Genomic DNA, 19,664 nt, shown 5'->3' with positions numbered 1-19,664 from the left:
TCCTTCTCTGTCCTATTAAACTGTCTTTATCTCAACCCATGAATTTTACTTTTTTTTTCCCCCCTCTATTCTCTCCCCCATCCCACTGGGGGCGGAGGGAGTGAGGAACCGGCTGTGTGGTGTTGAGCTGCCTGCCGGGTTACACCACAACAGGGATGTACACTGCAATTTTTTTCCACAATTCCAAAAGTATTTCTTAAATAACCCTTTTTGGTAGTGAGCCCCTGCACCCTTTTAAAGACTTTGACAGAGCTTTTCCAAAAGCTCTAAATACGTTCCTCCTTTTGCCTGAGAGATAAAAATAAGCCATTTTTTGCAGTATTTTCACAGTCTGCTGAGGAGCCGGCTGGGTGGTGTTGAGCTGCCTGCCGGGTTACACCACAACAGGGATGTACACTGCAATTTTTTTCCACAATTCCAAAAGTATTTCTTAAATAACCCTTTTTGGTAGTGAGCCCCTGCACCCTTTTAAAGACTTTGACAGAGCTTTTCCAAAAGCTCTAAATACGTTCCTCCTTTTGCCTTTGAGAGATAAATAAGCCATTTTTTGCAGTATTTTCACAGTCTGCTGCTGTCAGAGCAAAAGAGCCTTAACTTTTGACTTTTGTGCCTTACTTTCAATGTTTGAGCACAAAATACTGCTGTTACATTGCTGGCTCAGCCCTGCCTTATCTCTTTGGTTGCACAATCACGCTTCCAGCTGCAATACTTGAGTGCTATATATCTAGTTTTATTGCAAGTTTTGAGTTTCCAGCATGCAGAGGCTGGTGTAATATAGCGAATGCCCTTCCATGTAAGGACGCAGGAAGACAACAAAATATAAAGTACAGTTACCTTTGTAAGCAAAGCTAGGGTTTAAGTGATTAGCAGGGTCTAAGTCAAGCTCAGCATACTCTCCTCGTTTATTATGTGCAATGTGACTTTAAATTCAATTCAGGAATTGGCCTCTGATCATATATTGCTAGTTTGCACCTTAAACTCCTTGGAGGAGACTGGTTTATGTTAAGGCTTTACCTAGTGGAAATCTCTCAGCACAGAGAGAACAATCGTAAAATAATACTTTGTTAAAGGGTGAGCAGATCTTTCTGTGGCAAAAGTGATTTGCTCTTTCTCCTCTGGGCATTTCGTAGCCAGTGCAGGAAGGAAGGAACTGGATTTGGAGTTGGCTAGATTCCAGTTGCAGACTCTATTCAGACCCAAGCCAGAAAGAGTACGGGGCTGACTTGTAAGTTTTGGGCAGAGATGGCAGTTGAGAAAAACCAGCTGTCTCAGTTTTATGAACTGATGAAATTTGTTATGAATATGTCAGATGGTAAAATGTGATGCTTTATGCTATGTGGAGTTAGAGAAATGCATTAAAGATCAGTTTGTCATGCATAGGTCAAGGGAGCAAAACACTTAGTTGAGTTATACTAAAAGAAATATTGGTAGATGAGCATGTATGATGCTCTTTAATGTCCAGAAAATAAGTGTATTCATTTGTAAAAACAATGACTTGTTCCTTAAAAGCAGATGTGCAAAGTGACCTCTTCCACCCTCCCCCCCTTCTTACTTGTGCATGAACTAAGTGAAGCCTATGTAAGTGATTGTAAGCAGTCTTTTGTTTACTTAAATGAAAGTAACTTCCCACCTACATTCATGACTAAGTCTAAAGAGCGGTCTGGTTAGGGATAATCTAAACTTTTCATTTTCTTCCTTCTTCCACTCCTAGGTTTTACATATGCTGTTGCCTGTTTCTGGAGAAAGAGGAGTTTGATGTACAGACCTATGCAGAGTGTGACAGCTGTTGTCAAAATTAAAAAAATGTGGTATAGCATGCAGTATTTGACAGGATCTTTTAGCTTCCTATTGTCTGTTTTATCTTTCTTTGCTTTAGAAGAAAAAAAGTCCAGATGAGCAGTTTGTCTTGGCATAAATTAAGCCTAGTTTAAAATCTAGAGAAGTTCTGAACAAGTGCCTGTTTCAAACTGATCATGGTAACTGCTCGTAGCCTCCAGAACTGCTTGTATTTAAGTGGTGTGGGATAAACTGTTTAAGGATCTGATGCCTCTTTGAGACTGTAAAGGGCAGACGTTGGGTAGGGGCAGAACAAGGTAGTCAGTTTTGGGGTGATGACCCAAACAGCTGGAGTGAAGTCAGATGTCTGAGGTAGTTACTGCTCCCGGCTGCCTTAGGCAGTCGTCTTGTGGGAGGGCACCACATCCTCAACTCTGCTGGCACTGTTTGCTCCCTATTCCAGTCATTTTCCATCTGCCTCTGATGAATACTCCGTGATTTACAGAAAGATGTAGTGACAGGTGAGGTTGTAGTCTGTAACTGGAAATGAAGTATGTCATTGAACTGATTTTGTTCCAAAGCCTCCCAGTGCGGTTTGAGCTCTATTGAGGAGAGTCTGTGAGATGAATGAGCCCCCCACACCCCCGCTTCATTAGACATCAGGGAATCTGTGCCTATGATCCTCACCTCTGAGGAAAAGCTCCAGTTGGAGCTGTCACCTTAGTAGACAAACAAGGAATCCAACTGCAAGACATGTACCCATGTACAGTTCTCTGGCTTACGAAACTTCTTGGTTTTTGATTGTTCTCTTTGTCACTACGATTGCTTAACCTCCACTGCCTGCAGCAATGGTGGGACGTCAACTTTGAGTGAATGGGAATGGACACGAACGTTCTGGCACTGCAACTAACTGTGGTGAAGAGGTTTGGATGTAGAAGAGTGTTGTAATCCCTAGTGGCAGCCTGGGCCACACAGTAAGGTCTGTTACAGGTGTTTGTGAAGAAAACTTCAGTATAGTAAATGTTCACTGTGTTGTATGTACAAGTCAGCACAGTGCCTTGGGATGAAAAAAATTTCTGGTTGTTTTTGGGGTACTAGAAAAGCCTTAAGTAAGTGTGCATCATAAAGCACTCAGTATAGAACATAGGTCTTGTGGTGTTATGTACTTTTGCTTTGGATCAGTTCATCTCTGCTTTTTCAGTGGAAAAAGATGTCCCTGAAGAATAACTCCGAGTGTCTGCTTTTCTTGGAAAACCAGCTTTTTGAGGCATTTTGAACACAACCTGAAACTTTGGTTTGGGAATTGCAAATAATGTCCCATGTAGTTTAGCAGCCTCATACTTTTGCCTCTCATGTATGAGCTCAGTTCAGAACTAAGACTAGTATTCTGTATTACTCAACATGAACATTAAATTTTCTGGATGTGCAAAGTCTCCCTTTCCAAGTGGTTGCAGAATAGCCTAGTTGAGGATTTTTGTTGTTGGCCAAAACTCTGACAGGAGACGTTTGTTTGGGATTTGTCCGGTCGTGAATGCCTTTCTAGTGGACTTCAAGCTTGTTCTGTTACAATGGGCAGCTCCAGAAGATTTACTTCAGAGTTTTACAAAGATATTGAAACAGACTGATGGGGTGTGAGTGTTTATGTACGTCATTCTTATCTTCTGCTACCCTCCAAGGTGGTAGAGCGATAGCATCTCTCTCCTGAGATATTTCTACATAATAGAAGCAAATGCTGTAGCTCTTTCCTCTGCTTCTGATAGGGCTGTAGCAAGAAAGTAAAACACTTGCGGGAGACCTTCACAGATACTCTTATGGGTATAACGCCAAAGTATTGACAGAGTAGCAAGGGAATGTGCCCTTTATTTTCTAAAATGCATATGCAGTATCTTTAGCTGGGCGAGGGAGAAGAGGTAAGAATTGGGGTATCTGCAAAACCCACATAAAAAGGAGATGGATTATGTGTGTACTTGTGCATCCTCATGCACTGGCAGGGGAGTGGGATGCAGAATTCTTAGCATCGTACTACTCCCCTATTCAGTTGAAAACAGCATAGCGTAGCCAAGGTGCCCTTATGGAGAGTGCTGTCAGGTATAAAAACTTGAGGGCAAAAGGGGGTCTCTTGAGCCAGCCAGCTGTAATTGATTACTTGATTTCTGTGTCTCTGAACTAGCTCTTTTCAGACATGCTTTGCTGGGGAGTCCACTTCCAATTTCAGTCTTGGGCTCATGAGCTTTATTTTCTACAGCTGAATTGCCATTTGGCTTGCAAATGCTACTTCTAAGTCCTGTAATGCTGTTTGGAATTATAGCCTGTACTTTGGGAAACACTGCTTTAAACAGATCCTCTGTTTTCTTGGTCCGGTTTTCCCCATAGGGCTTCCTTGCCTTTAAAATCAAAGAAATCTAGATAAATAAAGAGAAGCATATGGGGTGGCTTGTTTTGAAAGCTGGTGAACAAAAATAGTAATAGTATGCTGACTGTCTTTGTGGGTTTTGGCTAAGAAGAGCTGGATTTCCAAAGGAAAAAATTTGAGGGAGAACTATATGTGGTTTTAAACTTGTTTTCTGTTCTACAAACCATTGTGCCACTTGTGCACATTACTTAATATCTGTTGGAATGTATAAATGCAAATTTTATGAAACTTCAGTTCGCAGAGTATGTACCTAGAAGTAGGCAAGCTGGATTAGCACTGCAAATAAACTAAGTGAAAATTTCGTCCTCCAAGAAACTTGACCTCTATAGAGCCTTCAGCGTGGCTCTAGGGTTTCAGTGGTTGCATCTGTATATAAACACAATCTTGCGTAGTTAACTTGCATAAAACGTGTCTTGCTGCGTCACTGAGAATGGCATACCTTCCCATCTGAAGACAACAGTAGTGCAAAATCTCTTGTTCAAGCAGTTGCTGCAAGAAGCTGTATAGTGAGATTCTTCTAGAGATCAGAATCTCTGAGCATCTAGAAATGAAAAACTTGAGGAATACATCACTTCTGTGACTTTGATTTCGTTCTCAGTAAGTGCATGCAGATACCTCATAATTCTTAAATATTTGTGATGGTGTTCTGAGACCTGTAAAGGTTCAGTGTTTATTTGAGGTAACAGTTTGGGAAGTCCTCTTAAGGGAAGAAAAAGTATAAAACTGAAACACTTTGCTGTCATAAAGCTGTATAGATCCTAATTAGTTTTGCTGCTCTGCAGTAAACATTTAACAGCCTTGCAAAATCTTTTCCTGGCTAGAAGTGACTGATTAACTTTGTTATAGATTATGATAAAAGCAAACACCCAAGGTTGCTGTGAATTAGTAAGTTGTCAGGGTGTTTTAAGTCTGAAGAAGATATATCGAAGTCTAGTTCTCTCCATTGCTGCATTGTTAATTTCTGGTTTATTTAAGACTTCTTAAGAAAACCCCACAGCTTCAGCTGTGCTACGATGCTTGTGTACTTATGGTACACACACTGATCTGGTGGGTTTCAGGTAGTTCTTTAAAACTGGGTACAAAGAGTAATTTATCCTGTATGGTTTTTAGGGCACATAAACCACTTGTTACCAAAGGATAGGTACTGCTTAGCTTCCTTGCTAGCTGTTCTGAGTGTGATGCTGCATTGCTTCATGGTGCTCTCCAGACTTCTAGTGCTGCGCCGTTGTTCTTCCAGCCTTCTGCATGTTCTTTGTCTCGCTGGTTTTATTTCTACATCTGCCTCGTAGAATGCCCATTCTTTTCTTTTCTTACATTGTTTGGAGAATAAGAATTAAAAGCAGGAGCCTCTGACAATAACTCCCACTGAATACTACATGCTAAATGTAACCACAGAATGATTCTCAGCTAGGTTGGTACCTCTAGGTCCAACCAGGTGGTAGTGCAGCAGCCCTCTAGAATAAGCTCCATCTGGAAACTTTCAACCTCTAGATCTTGCTGGCTGCTAGAAGGCAGAAAGGTAGCTCTTTGGTTTTTCTCTTTACTTACCTGCTCTAAATCTGCTTGGAGCAGGCTGTGTGGTAGATTATCTTGCCTTCAACTGCTTGTGCCACTGTAGCAGTCAATGATAATGCAGCACCAGTGATATTAAGGAAACTGCTGTGTTCAGAGGGGCAGTAATGCTTGCAAGTGCTACAAAAAAGGAAACCCAATTCTTTATTTTCCGTTTGCAAGGCAAACATTTGGGGTTCTGTTAAACAGATTGAACAGGGAGCTATGCATTTGTAAGGCTGTCTTTTCCCTGGGAAACTAAAAGGGATGTAAAACTTAATAGGATTTGACACAGATGTTGCAGGTCAGGATACAGTAGTTGAGTGCTTCACTTTTCTATTCAGTACACCTCCTGTGAGATCACCTATATTCGCAAAATGGATGCAAATTCTCTCTCTTCCTCTGTGCTAAACGATACTGGTATGAACTTAAGAAGACTCTTGTCATGCTTGAGTGTTTGGAAAAGCTGTAAGTAACAGACATCCTGGAACTTCTTGTCTGTGGAATCACAAAAATTATATTAGAACTGCTTGTATTTGGAGGATAACTGAAGTTATAAGAAAGCTATCACTTCTGCTTAAGAAAATGTGAACTGTCAAATAGTCCTTGATAGTGTTTTAGGGAAAGCATTTGATTGCTTAGGAAATGAATTGTCTGAATTGTGCATATTTTTTTTAATATCCCAAATGGTCCTTTGAATCAAATGTAGTTTCTCCATAATGTTTAATGTAGTGCAGTTTCAGATGTAACACGGTGTTATTACTATTCGTTCCTCAGACTGAAATTTGAACAGCTTGCTTTTGCACCTTCAAGCATGTATGAAGCACAAATAGCTAGGTTGGGAGTGTGTTTGGTACATCAGGGCAAGTGTGTTTTTGAGGTCTCTTGTCCCCTTGCATTATATGAAGTCTCATTTGTCTTAATTTTTAAACCTTCAGCCTTTTTTTAATCTAGCATTTAAGAGACGATTGTAAATTGTTTCCAAACAAAAGTGTGTGGATCCTAAGCCTCTAATGTTTTGGATAAACAGTCTTCCTCCTTCACTTCTTTCTCTTTTTGCATCAAAACTCAGCTGTGCATAGTACTTTCCTTTGAAAGAGATTTTGTGTTTATCTGCCTCTTTTTGAATGCAGTAAAAGCTGGATCTCACTTTCTATCGTATCTATCTGTATTTAGTTTAACAAAATGCCATATCAAACAATTTCAGTGGCATTTGGCTAGATTATAGATAGTTCTCAGATGAATAGCATTTCCTTTATAGTATGAGAGATTTAGGGTTGGAAAGAAGATTCTCTAAAGATGGTGCTTTGCCCACCTTTTATGCTCTTTTAGCTACAATAAAAACCATGCTTTGGAATGAACTTGATTAGTTTATACCCTGTATTTTGCTGTGCACTAGCATTGTTGGTTTTATGCAGTGGTGAATGGTTTTACTTGACAGCTTTGGAGATGGGCTTAAAGCACTGAATAAAATTGCCTCCTTGTTAAATGAGTGCTGGGGGGAGCAGTAAAATGTTGGAAATAAGGATTGTTGAGGAAGTCATTATGTGAAAGAACAGATTCCTTTACCCTTTGCTTTCTAAAAGGAAAACGCCTTGCATTCTAATGCTCTTCTGGCATGTTACTTATATTGGAATTGGTATCTTAAATGTGAGGCTTTGGGTTTTTTTTCCTGTTAAAGGTAGCTGTTCTTTTTCCCTACTAGTATCATGGTTATGGATGGCTTCTAAGAAATCTATGTTGTAGGTGAGACTGTAATCATTCCTTTCTCTGGCTGTAGTGCTTAACTGGGCTGCCTATGTAGGTTTTCAGCTATTAAGTTGTTTGGAACTGTCAGGTTATTTGACTGCTTTAATTGAAGCTTATCCTGGTGCTCTAGTAGTCTGCATCAGTATGCTCCTTTTTAGGCTCTTCCAGAGTATTAGCTTTTAATCAAACTCTCGTGCTGCTTATATAGTTGTCTTGCAGAAGCCTATGCAGCAAATATCCTCCATTACTGCCTCTTGAAATAGCTATTTCCACATTGTCATTAACACATGCATTTGAAGATCTTGAATTTCTTTAATTAAACTAAGGTTACAATGCCACTTGAAACTTCTGCAGAAACTTACATCTTTCAAAAGTGGTGGCAAGGGTCTGCTGTCTTTGATTTCACAAAACCAGAAGTAACAAATTACTTTCCAGAAAAATAATCTGGGGCAAGTAACAAAGCACTTGTTAAGAAAAATATGGTCAAAGAGAGTTATAAGAAGTTTCTATAGTAGTTCTTCCCACCCCAGAAGAAATACCAGCTAGTTTACATGAGTGTCAAAACTATGCTCCTGACTGGATCTCAGTTGTCTTATGTTATAAGGAGTTAGAGTAATAAAGCCCCGACTCCTGTGCCCCTCACTTTGAGACTGGTTGCTTTTACTACTTTGATTCTGTATTTTCTTGCTCTATAATTTTTTCCCCCCACATCAGTGAGGGGGAGAGTATCAAAATAGCAGAGAGGTTTGGGAATCTTGAAGGAAACTGGATGTGTAGTGCAAATAAAGCTGATTAAAAGCAATTCTTACACAGTTGATTTGGTATTTGCAAGCCAATAGTATCCTTTAACTTTTTGCGTAGGGTGAAGTTAATATAGATCAGGTATATATTTTCTTGAATTGCCTGTATTACATAAGCTCAACATGCATGAGGATTAGTCAGCTGTATTTTCTAAAAATATTCTCCCTAAAACAAACTTCTTTCTTTTTTTTTTTAAATATTATGTTCCAGTTGTTATAACAGCGGGGTAGTCCTGCTGACAGTGGAGGGAGTGTGTGGAGTGGAGTAGTTGGAAAAGCAGCCTATGAATTAATCTGAACTGTAGTGTACCAGATCCTTTCATCACCTGGGGGGAAGGGCGATGAGAAGAGGCCATAGCAGCCAGAAATAGGCTTTTTCTCCGTGAACCAGAAGAGCAACCAGTTCTGTTCCAGAACACCAAGGGAGAAGTAAGGTCACCCTGGAGAACCCCAGCTACTTCACATGTGATTTCTTGCAGTGTTTTCAGGAGATAAGGTTCTACTTAATTTGTATACCTCGTGAGGGAGGGAAGTAGGTTCTAGCTTATCTGATCTGTTGTAGGTGCCTCTGAAAGGTTTTTTGTATTTTTTTCATGGCATGCGAAACCTTTTAGCCATGTGTTCAGCTAATCCACAGTTCTGATTCTGATCAGAAAGAGGCTGGCTGTATTTGAATATAAAAGCACCATAAGCATAGTATACAGCTTCTGGTCAAGCTGACTGCTAGGTTCCTAATGGTAGCAGGAGCAATTAGGAGCAAATTTTGAAGGGTAGCTAAAAAAAATAAAATTAAAAATAACCCCTAATCACTAGCCAGCAATGCAAATCAGCCTTTTCTGAAAAATCTGCCTAATAACTACAGGGGTTATCAGGTCAAACTGCATTTCACTGAACCACTGCTACCTCTCTGAAGGCTCTAGGACTGTACAGGTAGCAGTAAACTAGGCAGGGAGTACTAAAACTTGGTGCTGGGGAGAAGGCTTGTGATGAACACACAGGATTGATCACTATGCCAACAAGTATTCCAAAAGTACTGGAGAAGGGAATACTTCCTAAAGTGTTTTGTGAGAGTAAAATGGCTTCACAGAGGCAAGTTGTAAGACCAAACACTTGTCTCAAACAAAAAAAAGCTGATTATAGCCACAATTAACTACTCCAACATACCTTTCTCAGGGATAATCAAGTTCACAGATGCAAAAACATTGCTCTTAATTGGGGAAAGAGATGAGATTTGGGACTTTGGAACTTGCTGGTTTGGATTTTCTTGCTCTGCAGGAAGTCTGCTTTATTAAGCTGTACTACTGGTAGTGATTAGGAAGCACTTATGCCTATAGAGATGTCTTAGCCAGCAGAGTCTGAGGTGGGACTGTCTTTCATTCAGGACTTCCTCTAAGGTTGCATAAACCAAAGGTCTTGGATCAGTGGCTCTTGTTACTCAAAGGATGGAAGCCCTTTGCTTGCCCATGGGTTACTCATTGCTGTAGTTATTATAATAAAAACTCTACTTAAGGCTACTTTAGTTTGCTGCTGTAACTTCTTAAAATCTTTTCCTTCAGAAAGAAAGAAAAATCAGATGGGAATCAAATCTTCTAGCACCTGAGCCTGCTGTGAAATGGAAAAGAGAACAGGTTGTTTAGGTTCTTTGGTGGATTTGGCAGGAAGTGCAGGAGACTTGCTTTGACCTGAATCTCCCTTGCTGCATGCTTGGGGAGAGTTTTAACTCTAAAGATGTTGAAACAAGGTGGGGAGGCCTGGATTTTCCAGACTAACTGAAACGGAAGTGTCGTGGATGGACTGGATCAAGCCTTCGAGTTGGGGATGGACTAGGTGACTCCTTGAAGTTCCATCTAGCTCTGTTTTCTGTCATTCTGTGCTCAGGAAGCAACTGTACACTTTGCCAAAGGTACATGCGATGCAATGGGGAAAGTCCATCTTTGGAAGACAGAAGGGAACCTTCTGGTCAGTCTAGGCTTGTTGAGCTACCTCTGAAGAATGAGTTTTTGAGTGCTGGGGTATGATGATGGCAAGGACAACAGTATCCTCCTTCCAGCCTCCAAGAATCTTCAACATTAAATGTTTATGTTGTAATCTGTTGTAGTCATCTATGAAGCACTACACTGTTGAAGAAGCAGTCTTGCGTTCACTGCCAAAACTTCACCACAGGAACAGGCTGACGATTAACAATACCTCTGGTGGTGGAGGCTGCTTCTGAGACAGGAATTGATACATGTAATAATCAGCTGGAGACGAGCTTAGGCTTAAATTCAGACTGAGTTAATATCTTGAATACTGATACACAGTACCAGAGAATAGAGTTCAAAGGAGAAAATAAACCAATGCTGTCCTGTTGGTACAGAGGTACTGCTTATCTTTGCTTTTCCTACTTGGCAACACTTCCCAATGAGACTACGTTTGAGAATAACTTCACTGTCCTATTTCACTGAAATTCTCAGATAATTGGCAGACAGCAACTGCTTGTTTTATGAAGGTCTGATACAGAAAAATATATCTGGAATAAATATTGTCTTTAAAAAAAAAAAAAAAGAAAATCCCAAACCATTCAACTTATTTTGCTGAAATAGTACATCAGTTCTCCTAGATACAAAATGAATTGTTCAGTATGATACAAGGGGTGTGTGTGTGTAAAGAGTATGAAATATTGGCAGTGATATTACATAAAAGGAGACACAAGTTCACTTATTTTGTTGTCAGCATTGCATATGTTGCGGCTTTCTGTTTGCAGTTTGATATAAACTAGCATGTGGCTTTTTTCCTTTTAATCTGTGTTCAAGGGAGTAAATGTTGAATGCTTCAGCAGAAGAGGGCTTTCCAGTTAGTCAGGACTTCAGCATACAGTCGTGAAAATCTCTGGGGCTGGATATTGTGAAGGTGAATAATGTATCTTTAGACTTCTAATGTTGTAGATGTCGTGATAACTATAGACTTGCAATACTTCCAAAGGAATCTCTCCTGCCCTCTATGCCATTTTTCCCTGGCTGCCGATATAAGTGCTTCTGTGGCTTTGCAGTGAACTGGAGAGCGAGGAATTGATGTGGTTTAAAACTAAATTTAAGGCATAAATCTGGTTTTGTTTCCCCTTCATGTGAACCAGGGAGAGAAGTAGCAGGAACAAAATAGCAAATGAAAGGTGGGACTGCTGCTTTTGGCAGCAGTGTTAGCCCACACTGGTTCAGTGATGGTAAAAATATGGTGTAAGCACAAACTGAGTTTTTGATACGTGCTGAGTATGTACTACTGTATGATACCAAACATGGAATCAGAATGTACTTAAAAGGAAAAATTCACTCAAGTCTGACTTCACAGTGAAAGCTATTGCTAATACTTCTGCAGCTTTATTGTTCAGCGCAGCAAAGATGTGCTTTCTCTCACCCGTTAGAGCTATGGTAACAACTGAACTGTAGTGTGTCATCTGTTCAAAGCTAAGTCTCTCAAATGGGGTGGTTTGCATCTAAAAATGACGAGGTGTACAACAGAACTGTTAGGTGAGGAAAACAAAGTGAAATTACTCCTTTTTTTTCCAGAGGAAATATTACCTGTGAAAATTATGACTTGTTCAGTTTGTAGTCTTTCAGGATGGTAAGTTGCATAGGTATGGAGAAGTATTTATGATAGTTTGTCTTTTCATAGCATTGTTAAAAAAAAAAAAGAATCAGCTACATGCAGCAGCTTCTGTGTCTGGTAGCTAGTAGATATTCCCCTTAATGTTGGGGATAACTTCCCTGAGTTGAAGTCTGACTTGTCGAGGTGCAGGTCAAGATTTTTAGAGCTCTTATAAACTGAGGTCTTGTTTACTCTTTGCCACTGGCTAAGCCTGATTCCTTTTAAACAAAACAATACGAAAAAGCTTGTGTAACAAGCTGTCCCACAAATGATTCAAAACTTGTTGATGATCTCTGAAGTAGTCAAGTAGGTTCTTACAAGACTTGTAGAAAAAAAGAACTTGCCACAGTGCTTGGACTGTGGGAGAGAGCGTGTGTGGTCTTGCTCTCCAGACAGCCATGAATCCACGCAGAGGAGAGGCTTCCATTACGTATCCCAACCATGGGAAAAACTTAATTGGAGTTTGCAGTTCATTATATACCAAAGTCCTCAGCTGTTTGATGTAAATATTTAGGAAACTGGCTTTGATAATTGTGATGCCCATAACCTATGCCAGCACCACTCCCTTATTTGCAAGGAATAGTGCTATCAACAGAGATAATTATCCCATGAGGTTTCATAATGCTGGCTGTCCCAGTATTGCTGTACTGAGAAGCATTTGGAAAAAGTATGGGGCTGCTCTTACCACATGTATTGGTCTGATGTTTTTGGAACATCTGGAGAACTTCAGAAGTGCCCTGTAGATCTGCATGTGAGCAGGGTGATCTCAGAAATGGTTGTCCTGTCTCTGTGAAATTTGATTTTTCCTAGTTTGTTTTCTCAGTTGAAAACAACATTTGTTCTAGGCTTTTTGGTGGGGTGGAGGAGAGTTCCAGCTGCAGGTTGTCTTTTGGTAGCGCTGGCCATCTTGCGAAGCAAAAAGTTGGCATGCTAATGTGCTGGTCCCTTGGCTGCATCAGGCTTCTGGAGCTGTTGGAAGGGTGCAGGGAGAAGGGAAATGGGCTGATGCTTGTGGAGAGGGGTTGCGAGAGGATTCAACAAGGAGCTTCTGTTCTCTAAGAAGCTCCTGTTGGCTATGGGGAAGCTCTGAGTCTCCAAGTGTTTAGTCACGGGGAATTTGTGGCCTTAGTCCTTGTCCCTCCTCTTCCTTGCAGTTCCATCTTGCTGCTGCCCGGGAGGAGGCAGTTGTTGCTCACCCAGGCTCAGCTGAATGGTTGAAAAAAATGAATAGGAGAGGGCTGCTTCTCTTGCTATAGCTCCTTGTGCCTGTGCTTAGAAAAGCTGACTCGGCAAGGTGCGGGTGGACATGCCTGTATTCCTCCTCCTGAATGCTGAAACCCACTGCGTCCTGCGGGACAGCTCAGTTTAGAAAGGCAGGGCCTTGCCAAGAAGTGAACGCGGGTCTGCTGCCTCAAGAGCAATCGTAGTTGCACGCTTACCAGGACAGAGATGCTGGGTAGGTGGGTGGGTGCAGGTCCTGTTGCAGCTGAGAAGATCCCATGGCATTAATATCGGTCCATTTGGTATGTAGATCGTTTTTAGGTAGAGGCAAGGAAAGGTCTGGCCCAAGTGCCACGGTGAGGGCTGGTTTGTGGTGAACAAGTTGAGAGTCCTGGCCTAGAAAAAAATGAAGGCGTCTGCTGGCAGTGGAGAGGAAGGAGGCAAGTTCTCTGACACTCATTTTTCTCCTGTAAAACACATACGTATGCCTTGTAATTCTCCCAGCTCTTTTTACCAGTGTCAGGTCAAAATAAAACTTGCAGGTCTATAATTAAAGCGTAACAAATAGTAAAACTACCACTCAATTCCTCCCGCCCTTTTGTGCAAACGGAATTTAGAAATTGGCACAAAGAAAACCTTCATGAAAACTTGTCGGTGCTAATCAGGATGAATGAATTAAACTTTCACTTTGCTTTTATTTTCTTCCTATTTAAAGTTTCCAAAAGGCTTTTTAACCTTGAGTAGCTTCTTTATTTCTCTTTTTTTAAAAAGGTAATTAAATGCCACAGAGACCTGAAATGAAATCAAGTAGCCTTTCCCAGTTACAGTTGTTTTGTGAACATGAGAAAAAACAAACAAAATAACCCCACTAGCCTGGTTTTAACTTTCAGTGGGACTACTTAAATTCAGTACTGCTTAACAGTTACACAAATACGAAAAATTTTAATTACAGAATATAAAGCTCGTGATGATACTAGTTATATATTATTTCTGAAGGAGTTACTGCTTTCTCAGGTTTTCAGATAAAAATACTTGTAGAAGGAATGTTGTCTTCAGGCAAGTTAAAACTTGCTGGCATATTCATGGTAATATAGTGTCTTTGAAAGAAAGCATGTGTATGTATCTAGGAAGATTCAAGCTGGAGAATCAAATCATTCCTATTTTGAGGGCTGGTATTTAACTTGCCTGTGGAGTGTATTGATATATCTTTCTAGGAATTGGTCTCTTGTGACCGAGGATCCGCTGTGTTAACTGGGTGCTACTCTTCTAGTGTAGGGTTAATAACAAGTTTCCAAGATACGAGTAGGCCTGGCATGAAATAATAGTGATTTACTCCTGTTGTTTTTCTGCTGTGTTGGGGAATCTCTTTTAATATTTCAGAAAGAGACAGTAGTCTTCCCTATGAAAATGGGAATGAGAGAACAAGTTCAACTGTAGCCCAGCTGAAAAGCTCTTAACTTACTAGTTGTCTCTAGCATCATGTGTATTAAAAAAAAGTCTGTTTTTATGTTCTAGAGTACTTTAAATTTGAGATTATTTCAATCTTAAATCTGTTCTTGTTTGTGCTCACAAACATTCAGCAGTCCTGCAATTCACTGGTATTTAGACACTGTGCATGTGAAGTTTTAAACTATTTGCCTGTGTGACACCAGGTGATCCTTGCCTGAAGTAAGCAGCAAGCCTTCTGCAGGACGGTGCTCCGGAGCCTTAACAATGAGACCGCTTGCTTTCATCCACTACCCATTTCTCATTTGTTTGCAAAAGGATACAAGGCTCTCCAAGTGCATTCGCTTGTTACACAAACTAGTTAGTTACACATACAGAATGTAATAAGAAAAAAAAGATTCTGGGTTACTGCACTGCTTTTCCTAGTCAGCGATTGTCATAGAACTGCTCTTAGAGCCCGAGCAGTGAGTGACTGTTAGCCTTCTGCAGGGCTACAAACAAATGATTTTAATCTGCAGATAGTGTGGTGGATGAAGAGCTGAACTACTTCTAAGTGTATCTCTAAACAGATAATGAGTTCTCCTAACTTTGTTTTTTAACCTCTTGTGCTCTGCAGGGAGTTAGTCACCTTTAAGTCTTCCTCTTTCTTCTCCTTTTCAGATTCTTTTCCCAACTGTGATGTTAGCTTTTGGTCTTAAAGACTGTAGGAGAGGGATGTATGTGATCAGTATGGAATAGACCTCACCAGTAAGACAAATGAGATTTGTAAGTAGAATAACATCTGTAGTTCTTCAGGCAAAAGTCTGAAATCTCTGAGGATCGGGAATGGAAGAGGCTCCTATGCAGTAAAGTAAAGCCCTGAGAGATCTTCATAGACCAGCAGAGAGTTATTAAGAATGTTACAGGTGACAGTGCTGTGATGAGAAGCATCTGCTTGTCCTAAATCTTCGGGGTGGGGTGGTGGTGAATTCAATGCTTATGCATTGCAAAGAAATTTCCAGTTGATTCCTTCCTTGGGGAAGGAGCTATGTCCCCTTGAGGCTTAAGACTTCTCTGAATAATTAATCCCTTAGGTCTCTGTCCTCAGAGAGAGATGAAAGAACTGTCGAAGGCTACTGTGTTTCACCTGATAAAGGAAGTCATTAGCAAGTCTTCAGATACATTCACATAAATTAAAAACACTTGCATCTTCTTGCCTTAATAATAGATGAAGCCTTTAGGATTAGAGTTAAAAAAAAGGAAAAAACAACTAAAACCCCCTATGTGAGTAGAGTAAAATTCCCTTTCACTTAGTTTGACTTGCCCCTGAATTACTTTGTTTTTCCAAATCACCCCTGTTCTTCCTCTTGTCTTCTCCGATCCTGCATGAGATGTGGGGAAGGGGATGGTAGGGTAAACACACTTTTAAAAATCCCCATGTGCTGAAATTACAGAGAAGACTTAGGATTTGTTCTCCCAAATTCCTTTAATTCTAGAGGTGAGGAAGTATTTCTGTGGCTGAACAGATCAGTAATACAGTCATCAACTACAAATGAAATAATGATGAATAAAATTTCAACCACTGGTAGGGAAAGAATGTTTGAATGCTCATAACTTGGGAAACAAAATTTACCATGGTTGTGTTACTTTCTTTGGTTTTGACCATGCATTTGATGACATCAGGATATTGTGACCAAATTGCTGCTCTCCTTTTCTGTATTCCAAATTGGTGGTCTTTTATGCCAAACTTTTTTTGTTTTATTTTTAGGTATAATGGATCCCTCCCGAATGGTGACAGAGGACGCAGGAAAAGCAGATTTGCCCTTTATAAGCGACCTAAGGCAAATGGAGTTAAGCCTAGCACTGTTCACGTGATTTCTACTCCCCAAGCATCGAAGGTACGTGATGGTGGGGCAAATCCTGTTTTTCTGATGATCCTGGGTGGATAACAACTCTCGTATTACTGCTGATTTACCTTGCTGCCAGTTCATTCTGTGGTAGTCAGATATATTTGTTTTAATGAAAAGTCTGCAGTGGATTTTCTTTCTAGGGGTATATATCTTTAATCCATTTACCTGTTTAAAATAGTCTTTAACCTCAGGTATGAGATAATCTGACCTTTCTGCCCCTGTTCAGACAGCTGAGTTTGTCAATGCTGACGATTTTATCTGAGCCATAGAGTAGTTGTGTGATGCAAATACAAGAAGTATTTTAATTTCTTTCTCACTGGAGTGTAAGATTGGTATGTCTCTTTCCTCTTCAGGAAGATAACTGGCATGGTATAAAAAACTTAGTGATCCCTCTGGGCCTTTCATTTTTGTTGCTAATAATGATATTGTGTATGTTTTTACTTGAAGTCTAGTGTAGGTGAAGGAGGAAAAGCAGTAATATGAAAATAGTAATATATTAACGTATAGAACTGTCCGGGTTAAAGTTCTGGTGGTGGAACATACTTCAAGCTGCAAAAAGTCATCCTATCTCTTCTCTCAAACCCTTTTTCCTAGAAGCAAAAAGTGACTAGAGTTCTGGCCAAACTGGAGGGGGAGTTCTGTGGTGACACTCACAAAAGTGGATGGTTTGTAAGAGGTGTATATCACCTTTACCAAAATACATATCGGGGAGGGAGACAACATAGATCATTCTCAGAACTGAGAGAGTTGGGGTTGTTCAGCCTTGAAGAGAAGGCTCTGGGGAGACCTTATAGCAGCCTATCAGTACTTAAAGGGGCTTATAAGAAAGGTGGGGACAGACTTGTTAGCAGGGTAGATTTAGACTAGATTTAAGGAAGAAATTTTTTATGCTGAGGGTGGTGAAGCACTGGCCCAGGTTGCCCAGAGAGGTGGTGGATGCCCCATCCCTGGAAACATTCCAGGTCAGGGTGGACGGGGCTCTGAGCAACCTGATCTAGTTGAAGATGTCCCTGCTCATTGCAGGGGGGTTGGACTAGAAGGGACTTGAGAGGTCCCTTCCAACCCAAACCATTCTGTGATTCTGTAAGTGTGTTGTCCTTAGACCAAGAGAAGAATATTGTTTAATACATAGTATAGGATTATGTTTTCTTTTATAATACATACCATACACAGTGTACACCTAAACTTATCAAAATATACAATATCAGAGCTTCTTTTTTTTTAAAGATCATATAGGGCCTGCCTAGTGCAGATAAATATGTAGTCTTTTGGATTAAACGTTTCTGTAAATATCTTTCAGTGTTCCTATTCCCAAAATGAAAGCATTTGTGAGTTAAATCTTCTTAATGAAATCAACCTTCAAAATAGAATGCCTGTAGTATATGTTTGTATGTTGGTAACTCTGGTTGCTTAAAATGTAACAGATGAAAAAAATGTTTTACATAGCTGATGGAAATATGCACATGTTCTCACTGGATAGTCTTAAGCATTTGGACTGCAGATAGTATTTCAGCATTTGAGTTGCAAAATATTTAACACCTGGCAGACACCACAAGGTATCTGGTTAATGTTCATCTATGTTGTTATTGTAGTGCAGATAAAATATGTGTGCTGTACAAATTAGTGCCCTTATAAAGACAGCATAGGGTCTGAGACATTAAAGCCCCTCCTTTGAGGATTTGGATTCAGGTAGATATGTCACGTTGAATGTATTCTTTTGCACTTTCTCTGAACCCTTATAAAAGAGCTTTTGTGTATTTATACTGTTGTCTGGGGCAAGGCTGGTGGATGTGTGCCAGAGCAGTGGTGCAGTGGATTTCAGTTAGTGCTCTTTCAGATGCACAGAAAGGATGTTTACATTTTAAGATGCTTTCGTAGGCTTTTCTAACATCTTAAACACCAGAGCCTAAATGTGTTTTGGGCTTCTGCATGCAACTTTTGTAAAGGATTCCAGAAACCTAGACTAATAGAGAAAAGAATGAGCTGCTTTGTTCTTAGAAAATAATGTGCAACTTGACCTCAAAAGTTTTGTTCTGCTCTCAGTCTTTCAGTCTAACCCTTGTTTAAGGAAGATAAAACAGTGGGAACTTGTGCTGCACAGGATATTAACAAGTTTCCTCCCTTTACATCCTTCCTTCTAACTTTTCAGATACCAGTTCGCTTTTGGTTTGCTTGTCTGTCACTGTGTAAACTGAATCTTTGAATAGAAACAAACGTTATTTTCAGAGTACTGATGCTTTTAGGGTTGTGGATTTAGCAGAGGTGGGTAAAGCACTGGCTGTCTCCATTTGTTCTGTCACTGCTGTGGCATGGATGCTTGAATAAGGTGGCATAGCTGGCTTTGTGCTAATTCCTTTAATGCAGCAGCTCAAGAACTGTAACTGTCACCAATTTTAAGTTAGTGTGTCAGCCTGAAAACTGCAATAGATGGTAAGAGGATGCTTGTCATGTCCCATTGTCCCTGCTATGCAGGTGTCAAGGACAGCTGGAGTAGCAATGGTTTCAGTAGTAAATTTAGCTGAGCTAATTGCATATGAATCAGTGCCTTTTGTTTTTTCCAGTGGAGTGCTTGTTTTTTGCCACTCTGCCTTCTGAAGGTACTGAAGAAAACTTAGAATTGTTTGGCCTTCTGAGGGTATATGGGTATATTTTTTGGGGGAAAGCACTGCATGGGGTAGTAAGTCTCCAGTTTTTTCGTAGTATTGATAAAATATGCATGCACCTCTTCAACATTACGCACTTGACTTTAAAACCTATTTTATTAACTCTATGCTTAGGCACCATTCGGGGAATTTTCTAGTGTCCCCTATTTTACAAAACTCAGACTGTTTGAGACAGACTTTTTCTAGCATTGTCAAAATTGGTATTATTATAAGAAAGGAAGCTTAAAACTTTTGTACACACAAACGAGAGACAGCGTGGGCACCATTCGGGGAATTTTCTAGTGTCCCCTATTTTACAAAACTCAGACTGTTTGAGACGACTTTTTCTAGCATTGTTCAAAATCGGTATTATTATAAGAAAGGAGGCTTAAAACTCTTGTACACACAAACAAGAGACAGCATATGTCTGGGGGTAGGGGGGAGCGTGAGACTTCATTAACTGTGGATGAACCTTACTCAAGATTTTCACAATCCCTTTGCTAAACTAGAGTTTCTTTCAAAATCATCAAGTCACAGGTGAGGCCGTTCCTTGCAT

At 40.2% G+C, this 19,664-nt stretch overlaps 1 protein-coding gene across 1 annotated transcript in view; it reads left to right on the top strand.

Moving 5' to 3' along the window:
- Window positions 1-19,664, top strand: part of PELI2 (pellino E3 ubiquitin protein ligase family member 2) — a 74,656-nt gene that overhangs the window by 7,764 nt on the left and 47,228 nt on the right. The window contains exons 2-3 of the mRNA XM_009289879.2: window positions 15,238-15,293; window positions 16,325-16,454. Coding sequence (XP_009288154.1) covers window positions 15,238-15,293; window positions 16,325-16,454 — 186 coding nt within the window. The remainder of the gene's footprint in view (window positions 1-15,237; window positions 15,294-16,324; window positions 16,455-19,664) is intronic.

The sequence above is a fragment of the Aptenodytes forsteri genome, unplaced genomic scaffold (assembly GCF_000699145.1).
Source record: "Aptenodytes forsteri isolate BGI_AS27 unplaced genomic scaffold, ASM69914v1 Scaffold76, whole genome shotgun sequence".
NCBI classification, from domain to species: domain Eukaryota; kingdom Metazoa; phylum Chordata; class Aves; order Sphenisciformes; family Spheniscidae; genus Aptenodytes; species Aptenodytes forsteri.
Note: the sequence above shows the minus strand (reverse complement) of the source record. Positions and strands in the feature narration are given on the sequence as shown.